This window comes from Prinia subflava, chromosome Z (assembly GCF_021018805.1).
Source record: "Prinia subflava isolate CZ2003 ecotype Zambia chromosome Z, Cam_Psub_1.2, whole genome shotgun sequence".
Lineage (NCBI taxonomy): Eukaryota > Metazoa > Chordata > Aves > Passeriformes > Cisticolidae > Prinia > Prinia subflava.
Genome location: NC_086283.1, coordinates 95,172,090 through 95,186,392, shown reverse-complemented (window position 1 = coordinate 95,186,392; position 14,303 = coordinate 95,172,090). Strand labels below are relative to the sequence as shown.

General features: G+C 42.3%; 1 protein-coding gene across 4 annotated transcripts in view; it reads right to left on the bottom strand.

The window, feature by feature from the left end:
- Positions 1-4,271: 4,271 nt before the first annotated feature.
- Positions 4,272-14,303, bottom strand: part of MAST4 (microtubule associated serine/threonine kinase family member 4) — a 275,995-nt gene continuing 265,963 nt past the window's right edge. For all 4 annotated transcript variants that reach the window (XM_063423907.1, XM_063423908.1, XM_063423910.1 and 1 more), the window contains 4 exons: positions 14,112-14,234; positions 12,223-12,359; positions 11,401-11,582; positions 4,272-10,551 (listed from right to left, as the gene is read on the bottom strand). In XM_063423907.1, coding sequence (XP_063279977.1) covers positions 6,683-10,551; positions 11,401-11,582; positions 12,223-12,359; positions 14,112-14,234 — 4,311 coding nt within the window. In that variant the 3' untranslated portion in view covers positions 4,272-6,682. The remainder of the gene's footprint in view (positions 10,552-11,400; positions 11,583-12,222; positions 12,360-14,111; positions 14,235-14,303) is intronic.

Here is a 14,303-nt window from a genome sequence, read left to right as displayed (position 1 = left end):
CAAAGGCATTTCCTCAACATTTTCCTGACATGCTGACTAGCTAAAATTTCAAAGATCCCTGCTGGACTAGAAAGCTTTTGCTCATTTCTGATGATGCTGCTGACAAGAACCCCTGATTGACCTCCAGTAAGAAATACCTCTCATTTGAAAAGCCCCTTCTGCCATCTGTTAGCAGGCTCATGCAGTATGTACTTCTGCAGCTTTCAGATGCCTTTACACCACATACATCACTGCCCTAGTCCCCAGCTTCTCCTCCTCCTGTCTCCATGGCCGTGTGCTGCCCGAGGGCACACAGGGAGAGGCGTTTGCTATTCCCTCTCCAGCTGCATACAAACCTTCCCGGCTCTGGCCTCTCTGTATTCCACGTTCCCTGCTGGAGACTCCTCCTGAGGCAAAGGGCAGGTGCTGAGCTGCAGCTGCCTCTCAGGGTTGCTGTTCCCTGGGAGGCTCCTTGGGGTTGCTGTTCCCCAAGGTAATCAGGTTTTCCGTCTTCTCTAGCCCTAAGGGTTCCACGCCGGAGCCAGAGAAGACAAGCTGAGTCTGCTAGTGCATGGTTCCAAGGTTGTTTATTCTTCATTATCTCTCAATTCTTTCTCAGCTCTGCCAGGCCTCCCTGGCAGGGTACATTATCTTAGTTCTTTCTCTGCTCTGCAAGGCATCTCCGCAGAGCAGGACATGCGGGGGACTGGGGCAGATCAGGAGGTCCCGGACCCTTTGTACCATTTCCCTGACCCAACCACCATCCACAACTTTTTATTTACAAAATTTTACCAATGCCTACTACCTATGCTAACATGTCATTTCTACTCTAAACCAATCCTTGTAATACAACTCAGCACAAAATGGGGGAAAAGAACAAGGAGGACAGGACCACTCCCCAATTCCTCCATCTTGCATCTTCAAACCCATATACTAAAATCCTGGATTCTACATTTACACTCTGTGATAAACCAACTACTACTTATTTTGAATTCTCTCAGCTTGTGATTCTTCATACAATGTGGGCATTCATTCCCACGTACAGGGATCAGAGGCAGTGTCCTCCTGGGCTCTGTGTGAGGCTGCCTGACCCCCTTGTGCAGATCCCAGACCCCCTGTCCGGTCTCCAAACCCTCCAGGGTGGCCAGAGGGATGTTCTGGACTCCCACAGCTGCCCAAAACTGCAGCTGCATAGGCTGCCTGTCCTTCTGCAAGGGTGCAGCTGCAGGAGAGAACTGAGCAAACCACACTGCCCAAGCTCAGCACACCCTGACCTGACCTGGGGAGCGAGGCTGGGACACTCCTGACTTCAGCCCAAGGTTCAGGGTGCATCTTCCTCTGCAAATACAATTGGTTAAATGAGCAACCTCCAAGGACTTAAAAATCCAGCATGACTGCCAGTGTGTGTTCCACCCAAGACTTGCTTCTTCCATTGTTTCCCTCCTGAAATGGTTTCAGGGAGGTGTTAGACAAATACTGACACAAAAGGGAGAACAACACACTCCAAGGGCACCAGAAAAATTTGCTGAAAGTATCAGGTGGTAACTGTGGGAGATCCACCTATAGTAGTGACTGGAGGGAAAAGTGCATGTTGGGCTGAAAGATATCCTGAAATGTCGTTTTGTTTGGAGAGAACACCACAGGATTTAAACACCACCAGTTCCTGAAATGCTATTCCTGTGTCACGGTGTAGACTCAGGTGTAGACTGCAGTTAAAACTCAGATATTCGAGAAGGCAAAACGTCTTTCCTGTACCATATGTATTTACACAGAGTATTAAGGCTTTCTTGCAATCTATCCCTTGTCCCCCACACAACTTGTCTTAGATGACCCTATCTTCAGGTGTTCTAATTTTACTCTTTTTCTTACAGTGTCAACTCTGCTCCATTTGCCTGCAAAAATGCCATTCTTAAGACACTGTGCAAACAATGCTGAACAGCATATGCTGTTTATTTCAGGATATACAAGGACTGCCTATTCTGAAGGAAAATTTATCTCTGGATATAATACACTAAAATGTCCCAGATTATGTATTAAGGCTCTGTTAAATTCAAAGATTTAGTCTTCTGGGATTACTTAGTAAGGATATACATGGAAATTGGCAATAAACTTTTCCTTACAGAACTGTGTACCTAGTCAAGCTCTGATGTGATGAACTCTTTTCACTTCCAGTCATGCCTTTTATATCTCCTTTTTTTTTTTCAAATATGGCTATGAAGCCAGCACACAGAGAGAGCAAGAGAATTGTCTGAGCTGAATGGTGCCTAATAAGATTTGGCTCGCCACCATCCTAACTCCTGGGCTACACATCCCTGAAAGTCACAGTACAAGTCAACACCACAACACAGAATTTATGAGTATTTACAAAGAGAAGGAACTTGAGCATATTTTCATTATTTCACAGACTGGTGAAATAAGCATCTGGTGAAAAAAGCATTTAGCTTTATTTCACCAAGACAAACCAAAACTCAAAACCAAGTTCTGCTCTCCTTAACTGCTTAAGCAAGGTCTCTCAGTAAGATGTGAGCCAGTTTTTGAAGAGGTACTTTGCTCTGACCAAGATGGTTGAGTGGGCTGATTTCTATATATTGAAGTCATATATTGACTTCAAAAAACACATTCCAATGTCAATGGAACATCTCCTAAGAACTCTCTCATTCACTGGTCTTGTCTGTACCTAGAAAAAGAACAGGTGAGATCCCTTCCCAAACAAGCTATACTACCCCTCTCTGATCAGACAAAAACAATGGAAATTCTTCTCACCCACAGCAGAAGACAAACTCTCCCTACCAAATTTCTTGGGCATCCTCTTCCCCTTCAAATCTGCATTTCTTAGGGCTTAATGTGTAGTAGAACACAACTATACCATTACTGTCTTCTTACTCTGCAGTCTCTTCAGTTCCTCCTGATGCTCCCAAATTTTGTCCCTTGAACTGCCATAACCTTCGCTTCCCACCCATGGTGGTTGGAACTTTAAGGTCCCTTCCATCCCAAACCATTCTGTGATTTCTACACTCAGCTCATTCAAATGCATCCTTGGCAGGTACCTGGAAGATGGATCTGGTCAGTTCTGATCAACTACTACACTACAGTGCATGGAAAGAAAACCTGTTGCTAGCTCAAGGCATGCAGTGCGACATGCATCCATAAACCCTCTAGTGTGTTCCTGTCCTGTGATCTTTTCCTTCTGATCTGCCTTCTCAGTTTTCATCCAAATCAAGCTGGATGTCCCTGCAAAGCCTTGCAGGCTACGTAAGACTACAATAAGGGACCCAAGGGGGTTTGCCAAACTGAGAGTTCAGTGCTGAAGAAGGGAATTTGTGTTCCCTTCGGACCATGGAAGCATCCCCATCCCAGGTAAGGTGAAAAAGTGAAGGTGACAGGCCATGCCAGATGCAACACTGAGAACTCATCTGCCCCGACTTCCCCCTTAACACAAACTCCACACACCTCCCCTTTCCTGTGGCCCACAGCACTCTGGGGGCAGGCAGGTTTCTGTGCCTCCCCTGGCAGAGATAACAGTGCTGTGCACAGCCAGGGACAGCACAGCTGGCAGAGGCATGAGACAGTCAACCCTCAACTCCTGTGATTTCCTTTCCCTCTGCTGAAGGATCCTGCTCTTCTCAACCCATCACCTCTCCTCATCCCCATCACTGGATTTTCAAGATTATTTGCCTTCTGGTGGGCTGCAGCAAACTTGAAAAGTTGGGGGTGAACTGCAGCTTCCACTCACCTACATGTTTCAAACAGAGAAAAGCAGCAAAAGTGATGCTGTAACACTGCTGCACTTAATTCTGTACAGAGGAAAATACAGAGAAAACAATGTAATAATAAAATGTGAACACCAATTCCCAACTGCTGGGCAGCTCTGCAGAGCTGGGAGCAGCAGAAGAGTGAAGAGATGTGTACTTAAACACATGCTTCTCTTATAGTAATGAATGGTATGTGTTCTGCAGAAATAATTTAAATTAAAGAATGTAATGTAGTCACGTTACAGGCTACTGCCCATAGAAGCCAGCAGTCAGGCTATGTCATCCACCACCACACCACACTCCAACAGCAGAGCAGAGGGTCCAGACATAGCCTGAGATGAGACCCTCAACCATGCACACCTCCTCTGTCCCCAGACCAAACTGCATCTCCCCATGCAAAACCTTCCACCAGCACATGGCTTAAAGGGTGCACCAAGCTGGCCCCAAAAAACACCAGAACTGCCAGCCTCTGAGCACAGAGAGATGTGCCTCACATTACAGCAGTGAAAGCAGCTCAAGAAAAAATGCTAACGCAACAGGTTCATGCTGAATTTTTATTTCAATGTTATGCAACTGCATAAGTATAAATAATTGTGTTCAATATATAACAATTATGACATCCATACGGAGTTTCTCAGAGAAAATAAGACTGCAAACACTTTATTGCACAGACCCTAACAATTTTTTTTTAACTTTTTGAATTTTTTTTGTAAGCTGAGAAATCTACTGCAGGAAGTCTACAAAAGAACACATCAGATCTATAATCACATTAAGACTGACCAAGAATAACACAGGCAGGAGGATCTCTAACAGCTCACTTATAAGGTAAACACCAACAAACAGTTACTACATAAACACAAGCTTATGCACTGTTACACTTCCAAAATGCAAAGAACTTATTTGTCAGAAGTGATAATACAAAATATTCATAAAGGTATACTGTAAACAAAAGCTAGATGTGTTTTAAAAGAAACAAGAGGATAGTTGAAAAAATGTAGAGACTGTAAACTAGGAAATATCTCCCAGACAGAAATGTTATTTTGAAGTGCATTAGCATTCATTTGTATTAACTGCCAAAGCACAGATGAACTGTAAATGTCGAGACCATTTTATTTTTAAGACTTCTCAAAAATTATTATCCACTGCTTACTAGCTCCTTTCTGAATGCATCAAAGGCAGTATGAATGTTCTAGTGCCACATGAAAAATCCGGAGTTGTTTGTGGTATTGGATTTTCCTTACAGGTTTGCTGTAATCCAACTCAACAAATCAGTATAATAAAGTTTTCAGCAGAGGGAAATGAATTCTGCACACTGTCTGTTGTCACACAAGTCTCCAAGTCAAGATTTCACTGTGCTTTTATGCAAATTTTTCTAGCTTTTGAGACAGAAAGACAAACCATAAGCATTGGTGGAAAAGGTAGGGGCCTAGCTCTACTGTGGTTACAGAGAACAGAAATAAGCAAAACGACCATTCTATTGATCCCCAATTATTAAAACCCATGCACCTGCAAGGGTGTTTCATAGTGCTTCTGTACATGTTTCAAATTTTACCTTTCATCCCTCAAAACAAGCTAAATACTCCACACAAAAATGATCAAAGTCTACATGTTCCACTGTATACAAAATTTAAATAAGGCTTAGCAAAAGTAAAAAGACAGTAACATTCTAGCACCAAATAGCTCCAACAAGTTCCTTTGTTAAAAAATGCTTCTTTTATAATTACAGTATTGAATTGTTTTTGCATACAAATAAAAAGATTATGTTATGAAATGTATGGAGCTACTCAATGCATTTCAAAATGAATACGAAACTCAGGAATACTTGCTAAAAACAGCAAGTTAGGTCTACAACATAAGGCCCCAATGTCTGTCTGTCAAAATGTGTCAGATAGCCTAAAATTTTTTGAAGATATGATACCGGAGTGTATTCTTCCTTTTTACCTTATTTGTCATAAAATAGAAAACAGCTAACAGCTGTATGACACTAATTCAACAGATCTATATGCCATCATATGTATTCTCTAAATAAGAACAGGGATGAAAATACAAGTACTACCAGTCATGTGCTTATACTTGTGCCTCACACTGTAAGGGCCTGAATTTAAAAAAGCTCAAGGAACTCGAGAGGATTGCAGCAAAAACTAAGAACATGGCATGTGCTTCAGAATTTCAGCCTTGTCTGAGGTGAAAGTCACACAATACACTCCCAAGAGACAAGACAAGAACCATCATTTCACCAGAGAACACGACTCTTGCTGGGATGCCCTGATAGTTAAGTGGTCTTCCACAGCTTTAAGGACATCTACTCTAGTCAGACTTTGTGCAGCAGGGAGATGAAGTTATTTTTTGTGTTAGATCTGGTGAAGCAGTCAGCCAAGTACAGTACTATCAAAATCAGATTATTAAAAATACATGTAAAAACTCACAATAGGTAACTGTATTATTCTGTACTAGTATTTGTTTTGCCTCTATCTAGGATTTTTAGTAAGTAAAAATGTGGCCTGCTATTTTTTTTCCCAGTCAGACCAATGCTTGTGCATGTCCATGCCAGGTCTGAATTTTAGTAATTTGGTTTCATATTTGAGTATGGCAAATACGTGGCAAAGCAACTATCTTAAAAAGGGAAAGAGTAAACAACGCAACCAGCAGCAAAGTATATATGCTACATTCAAACCCCAAACACATTGCTAAGTATTTACAGAAGAAGTATGTCCAACAGCTCTAGGCTGTGAAGGTATTTTGTACAAATACTATGTGGTAACAGTTTTACCGGTTACAATTGGAAAGGCATTTTGAAAAAAAGTCCTCTCTTTACATATCCCCTTGTTTTGTTTCTTCAGTGACATGAAAGCTTTGCTGCACAAAGACACGACACAGTGCTGGTTTAAAGGCAGTACAACATACTGAAATTGTTTCAGCTAGTTGAACTCACACTTGCCAGGTCTTAAGAGTTAACACGTTTTTTTGTGAGCACTGCTCCGTGAACCTTCCTTTCCTCGACGCTGCCGAGCTGAGTCTTTGTCATCTGAAAGTGCGTTAGGGCGGTCAGGTGTGGCTGCTGACCTGGACAAATCCTTACCTACATTCTGTTTTCTTGAAGCAGACTGCTGAGTCAGAACAACATCTTTTCCCTTTACATCCACAGTGTTAACGAAAAGAGGCTTCTCTTGATTTCCAGGTTTCCCCCCAAGGTTTGAAGCAGGGTGGTGGGCTTCTGCTACAACAGTGGCACTGTGCAAGGCCATCAGTGAAACACTCTTAGTCATTTCTGCCTTACTGCTCCCTGTGGAAGAGGTGCTTTTCTTACTTAGTTCCTTGCAAGCTGCAGGAGGCTCTGACGAGCCTGGCTTAACCTTTGCTGAAGATGCATCACTTTTGGCTGAAGACACAACAGACACTTCCTGTCTACATTCAGAGAAATTGGATGAACAAGTCAGTGGCTTTCCTGGTGCTGCAGCCACACGACAAGAACTTTGCCCACTGGCAGCTGGCAGATGTTTTATTGCAGTCTGCTTGTTTGCATCCTCTGGCTGTTTCTGACTGACTTGTCCCTTCCCTTTCGTATCTTGAGACATTTTGCTATTTGCAGTCGCTTTTTCTGCCCCTTTCCCTCTGACATCACAGGTTGTGAGACAAAGGGTAGGCTCCACTTTCCCACTGTCAAGCTGAATGTAAAGTGCGTCAGTGCATATTTTTCCTTCAGGTCTTTTGTCTGCAGGTATCTCATTACTAGGACTTCTGTCTGCCTCTTTGTTCAGCGAGAGACAGTCTTTCACAGTGGAAAACTTTGGAGCAGTGCTTTGTTTTTCACTGAAACGGAGTTGCTTTTGATCAGCTGATTCCCCCAAGCCTGCAACGTCTTGCCTCTGCATCTGCTTAGAACTCTCTGGGCCTGCTGGGAGTGGGCTCACAGCAGAGGCCTTGGGTTTGGTGTCAGGGGCTGTGCTGCCCATTTGGAGAGTGGTGACTGAGCCGTGGTCCAAACCCGCAGACCTTTCAGCCTGCACATGTTCAGTGTTCGTTCTTCTTGAAGAGCCTGGAACAGGAGAAGGGTGATCTAGGACACCTCTACTGGCATGTTTCCCATCCTTCCGGGAGCTGGTAGACAATTGAGTAACAATTTCTTTTTCTTTTATGGCTGGAGCACATGGTTTTTGTGACAATGTCTGTTTATCCAAGGACTTAGACTTGGAGGAACTTGTATCAGAGGCTGGCCTGGACTTAGTACTGCTGCTTTCCACACAGGTGGCAGCAGGCTTCACGTGTTCTTGAACCCCTACATGAACTTCTACAGTGCTGTGTCTGCTCACTGCCTCTTTCACAGCAGGGGAGCCTGAAGTGTTAAGCTGCTGGCGAGGAACTTGGCTGGGCTGCTCTCTCTCACTAGTTTGAAGCCTTGTATCGGTGAGTGATTTCTGGTCTTTCTTTCCCGTATCTTTAGCACTGTCCTTCTGCACAGAGGAAACTGGTGCAGACTTCTCAGTTTTATGATCACAATCTCTGGAGGGTTGCACAGGCCATTTGGATGGAGGAGTGTCACTCTTTGCCTCTGTGGTAACTTTCTTAGACTCAGCTTTCTGCTTGGTTATGTCCTTTTCTACAAAACTTTTAGAAACACCGCTCTCATCTTTGCCTAGCTGTTTCAGTGATTCTCTGCCATCCTTAGGTTGTGCCTTGGGGCCAGGTGACTGCATTTTTCCTTGCATCTCAGGAGGAATGGCAAAATCAGCACATTTTTTTTCATTGCTCTTGGAGCAGGTTGTTATCAGGACGTCTGAGACAGAAACCTTCAGAGATGACTCCCTGATCACTTCCACCTTTGCAGGGATAGGCTCACAACCTCTCTGGGATACTGGCTGTTTGACAGGCAACTCTTTCTGTATTTGTTTCTCTTTTCCTACAGCTTTTTCAGGAGTGCTTTGGCCAGCAGAAGGTTTGGAATATGTTTGAGTAGTTTTAAAACTCGGAGTAACACAAAACTTTACCTCAGGTGAATGGTCCTTTTGTTTTGAAGGGGAGGTATCTTTCTTCTGAACAGCCTCAATAACAGAAATACTGCCTTTAGTGGCTGGACTAGAAGCCTTTTTGTCTGTCACGGCCTCTGTAGCCACAGGGATGAGTGGTGGATTTGGAGAACTCTTGCCTACTTGTAGAACCTGAGGCTCTGCTATGTTGACTTTGCCACATTTTGGGTGGCTTAACAACTGCTCTTTCTGAGAGACCATTTCTGCCTTCCCACCACTCCCTTGTGGCACTGGGGCTTTAGGAGATCCCCCCTCACTGCTGGTGCTCTGTCCTTCTGGCAGCACACACAAAGGCAATTCAGTCTTTGAAGCCTGTGGCCCAGAAAGTAATGCAATGTCTAGGGTGCCTTCTATTGGCTTCAGACAGGAGACAGACCTCCCGTCAAGTTTATATTCTGAAGGACTTTTTCTGACAGGAGCTTCAGTGGAAATAAGGGCTGGTTTTTCCAGACTTATGTCTGCACGGCCACTCAAGGTCTTGAGAGGAACAAAAGAAACTGGGTTAATCTGAGTAGCATGTGCACTGCCAATAAATGCTCTACCATCTGCAGCTGCAGTGGAGTCCTGCTGTATGTTTACAGGTCTGCCTGTACTCAGCTGAAGGCATTCATGAACATTGGCTGTCATCTTGGGTTTCAGCACTGGACAGACACTGTCATCTTTTTCTTCAACAGACATTTTCTTTCTGAGATAATCAATATTTGCAAGTTTACCATCTAATCTTTCAAATTTGACAAATTCTTTTGATGGTACAATTTTATCTGTGTTTTCTCCCTTTCCATTTAGCATCTTGTCAGAGGGCTGAGGTAGCACATCTTGCAGGGTACATGAAGGGGAAATTCTTTTGAAGTCACAAGAAATATGACTGAGTTCAGGAGGGGGAGGCCCATGACACAACATCTGTGCATCTAAAGCACCACCATCATTTGATCTCAAGTTTGCATTCTTTTGAAGAGTGTCTTTGAGAATGCCACCACCTGACTGGGTCTCCACAGTAAGAATTTTCGTTTCAAACTGGTTTGATCTTTCTAATACCTTCTGGAATGCTTTTTTGTCTCTTTCTTCCAGTCTTACGGTATTGGGATTTTCTGGTTCACTGCTAGGTTCGTGTATCGCAGCATTCACTTTTTCAGCAAAATCCTGCTTTTTCATAACTACCTTGACCTTCAGCTTCTCTCTGTCTAGCTCATCAATGGATTCTTGTCTACCCAATTTTCGGGAGATGGGCCGTTTCAAGCAGCCCTGCTCTGCAGGCCTGACTCGTGTCAGCGATGGCACGTCACACACATTCTCCTCCAAGCTCTGAAGAGTTACTTCTCTTTGAGACAATTCTCTATTCACTTCTTCCTGGGTCACTTCCAGACTGTGTTTTCGTGAACATAAGTGTTTTTTGTCACTGCCATAAGAGGGTGCGAGTTTCTCTTCAGACTGCACTCTCTTTAACAGTGGAGATCTTGGTGGCTCTGCGCTCTTTGGCCTGACAATATGCCTCACGATAGTTGGAGGCGAGTGCATTTTGCTAGGAAAAGACTGACCTATTTTTGTATTTCCAATTGAATGTCCCAGCAAGGGTGATGGAGACCGCTGAGGAGATGTTGGCTGGGGTGTTGGAGAAGGTGTCCGTGCGAGAGGAGAAAGGGGAATGCTGCCAGCTGATTTGCGCCTTCCTGATCTGTATCTCTGCCCACCAAGCTTTGGACCCAAGCCATGAAGAGTGCTGGGTCTTATGTGCCCTGAACCAGCTGGAGAATTGGGAGCACTGGAACTAGGGGAGCTACTCTGGGAAGAGTTAGTGCCTACAAAAAGAACAAAAAAACAAGCAAACAAACACAAGATTAGCAAGACTTTTCCCATCTTGTTTAAATGTTCAGTGAGAAACAGAACAGAAGCCCTATTCTGTCTCCCACCACAATGTTCCAATATCTGGAAGGTTTTAAGTGCAAAGAGTTTTAGGCTGCATAACCTGCATCATTCCAATTACACTTGCTGTTTCTCCTTTTCTTTCTCTCTTCCATCATCCCCTTTAAGTTATCTCTTGCTTCTACTTAAATAGAATAACTAATGCTTTCTGACACTTCAAAGCAATGATCAAGGCTTTCCAGATAAATTACCTCTGCCAAGGGATTGTACAATAGCAGTCAATTCTAGTATACACTACAATTGTGACAGAAGTAAGAGAGAAAAGGGGGCAGAGGCTTTTAGGAGTCAGAGAGATGCATATTTCAGCACTTGGCTAATCTTTTCAGCAATAAATCCGCATTCATGAGTGCCATCTTAGTTCCATTATGTAGCAACTTTTACCTCAGTTTCACTCTTTTATCATGTAGCCTCTCTTAGGCAAAATTCTCTCTTTTGCTGCAAATTGGGACTGTTTATTCCTCAACTTTCAGCCACTGGACTGAGATTTAAACACTAGGACAAACTTAAGAAACGACTGCTTTTTAGGTGCTTCTGTATCATAAAAACACCTTTTGTTTCGCATCAGGGATCTGTTTCCCTTTTCCAGACAGAAGACAGTTGTTCTATGATTATGCTTTGTCAGGAGCTGACTGCTCTTAGGAGAGTACATCAGATCTGTGGGGGCCTACAAAATGTACAGTACCCTTCCAGTCCTTTTCCTCTGCCCTCCACTGCCTCACACTCACCTGATGGAAAATCAGGAGTGGAACGGTAGCTTGGGGTAGGAGATCTAGGAGATAAGCTGTGGGTTGGAGACCCAGGCAAGCTCTCCCCTGAAGAAAGTGATCGGTTCAGGCAGGAAAAACTTCTGCTTGTATGGAGAAGAGGTGAGGGTTGCTTTGCCAGCTTTTTAAAGAGAGATCTTCTCCTTGTGTGAGAAAAACACAGCATTAATCATAAGTTAAGGTGCTACAGAAGATATTATTACCACAGGCAAAACTCTTGCAAGCTGACACTATCACAATAGTAAATCTATCTTTACATGAAAGCAAACCACACTGCAGCTTGTGAAGTTTAGAAAACATCCTGATTTGCTAACAGGTGGCATGACACTGTAATTTTATTCACACTAAAATTTATTCACTGTATTTTAGAAAAACAATTATTTCCTTATGAGTATAAATCTTTATTTTCTTAATTTCGCAACCTACCAAAACTGAAGAAATATATATAAAGTACTAGCAACATAAAATACACATGAACGTATCAAATTAAAAATGCTTATAAGCATTAGCACTAGAAAGTTTAATTAAACAAGTGCAAAATGATACAGTTAAGCCAAATTAAGATGCAACTTCAGTTATTCACTATTTTTAGAGGTTGCTTTAGCAGATCTAGTTCAGGCAAAACAAGATTTGGAAGGCATCAGAATCTCAGAAAAGAAGGCAGAAATACAGAAGATGAGAAAAAAACACATTAACGTTGTATTTTAAATTTATTGTTACGTACAGACACAGACACACACAAGCAAAGAAATGCCTTCACTGTGAAAGCAAATGATGACTCACCTCTCCAAACTCTCCTTCTTCTTGGTCTTCTTACTGCGCCGGACCATCCGGCTCCTGTAGCTGTTCCGCCTGGCAGGTCCTGTCTTGATGGAGGTGTTCTCAAAAGGAGTCGTCATTACTGAGACTTTGTTGCCACTCTGCCAAAATGAAGGAAGATTCTTTAAGTGTGAGGAATATGAGTAATACAGGACGACTTTGCCTTAAACTGAATCTACGCCATACATACAAACGCAATGAGAAGGAACTCCAGAATAAGAGGTGTTTCTGCAGGGAACCCTGGGCAGACACTGCCAGGCATAGGTAGTAAATGAGGATTGGGAAGTTCTCAAAGTCTTCCAAATTTGCTAACTTCCTCCATTCATGCTCCAAGACAATGAGTAATTCCAGTAATTGTAGGAGGATCCAGTAATTGTAGGAAGACACCAAGGATTAACCAAGAATGCAAATTTCATGACAGAAGCTTCTACAGAAACACCTGATTTTCCCAAAAAGAACAACTGCACAGTGGTCCATTCACATCTCAGGATACCAAGTGTTACAATGATGAAAAAGAGGAGAAAAAAGAAATCTTCACTGTCAGTCCCAAAACACACACTTACTTTGTTCAAAAGTGTTAACAAGAAAAATTTACGTAAGCTTTTTAGCACTGATTGCATGAAGAGATGACAAAAAATAGGTATTTCCTGCTGATGTTATGCTTTAAAAATCTGTACTTCCTGTTCAGCACTGCATACTCCTACAGTGAACTTCCTTTCAAAGAAATTGCAATATCCCAAATTAATTTATGATACAGCCCAACAAATTAAGTTATGGATAAACAATGGTCTTTTGTTTTGAGTTTACTCTTATAAGTACTGAGCAGAGTGTCACGTTTCTTTTTTTGTATCTGACCTAGAATGAGTGCACAGCTGACTGCCTTTAAGTCACAGAAATTTTCTCTTACATATTTCTTACAAAATTGGAAAACTTGGAAGTTCCTCCTGATTTCACAGAAATAAAATAAAGACTGAAGAAAAAGTGTATTTTGCATCTTTCTTTAGCTTTTTATATTTCCCCATCATCTCACTGCTTTCCAGTGCTTTTTCTTTGACTTCTTTTACTGCTGACTACTCACTTTGACAAGCATCTAACACCTTAAATTGTTAATAATATAGGAAGCAAATATACAGATGTCTAAAGTAATTCTGACCTACATTAGCTTACACTGAAAAGATTACATGAAAAATGAGATATGATGAGCTACAGAGAAAACAAAAGTTGTGGGGTATTTTGTTTTCTTGTTTGTTTCATGGAAAAACTGTGATTTTCTAATAGGACAGACTTCAGAAAACTCCACAAGAGAAAAATGTGACAGATTATTCCTGGAAGGCCAGCTGCAGGATGAGAATTTCATTAATCCAAGAAGCTCTGTGAGACATGCCTGGCTATACATGAGACAAAAACCTTTTGGGCCCTAATATGAAAGGCAACCTCTCCTGTATAGCAGGCAAAGAAATATTTCATATTGTTTTTTCTACTTTTCCTCACTGATTTCACTTTTAAAGAAGAAAAATGAGAAATACCATCACTGTCAAAAGCCTGAATTATCTGATGAAGATGTAGGCATTAGAGAACATGCTTGAAAAGGTCAATTTTTTTGAGAGACAGAGACATCTCTTTGTGTCATTGCCTTGAGTGTACTTCAGCTGCATTTGCATCAGTGCCAGTCTATGGCAGAGAAACTAAAATCATAGCACAGTTTATGAAAGTCACTGGCCCTTCCCCAGATCTGTGGCAATAGCATCTTACAGTTTGTACTTCTAAGAACAATAAAATCTAGAAACTAATCTCATGAAAACAAACATAACCCCACAGCAATCACTTTAGTATCCCAGCTGTCCAAGAGTTACCTTTAACAACAATTCAATGACTTCTGTATGAACAAGACCATGCACTGGCTCTCCATTGATATGAGTAATCAGGTCTCCAGCTTTTAAACCTGCTTGGTAAGCTGCACCTCCTTCCTCCACATTCTGAAAAAGAGAGAGGAAGAGAATAAACACAAAATGAACTCCAAACCAGTTGGCAATGAAGAAACTTAC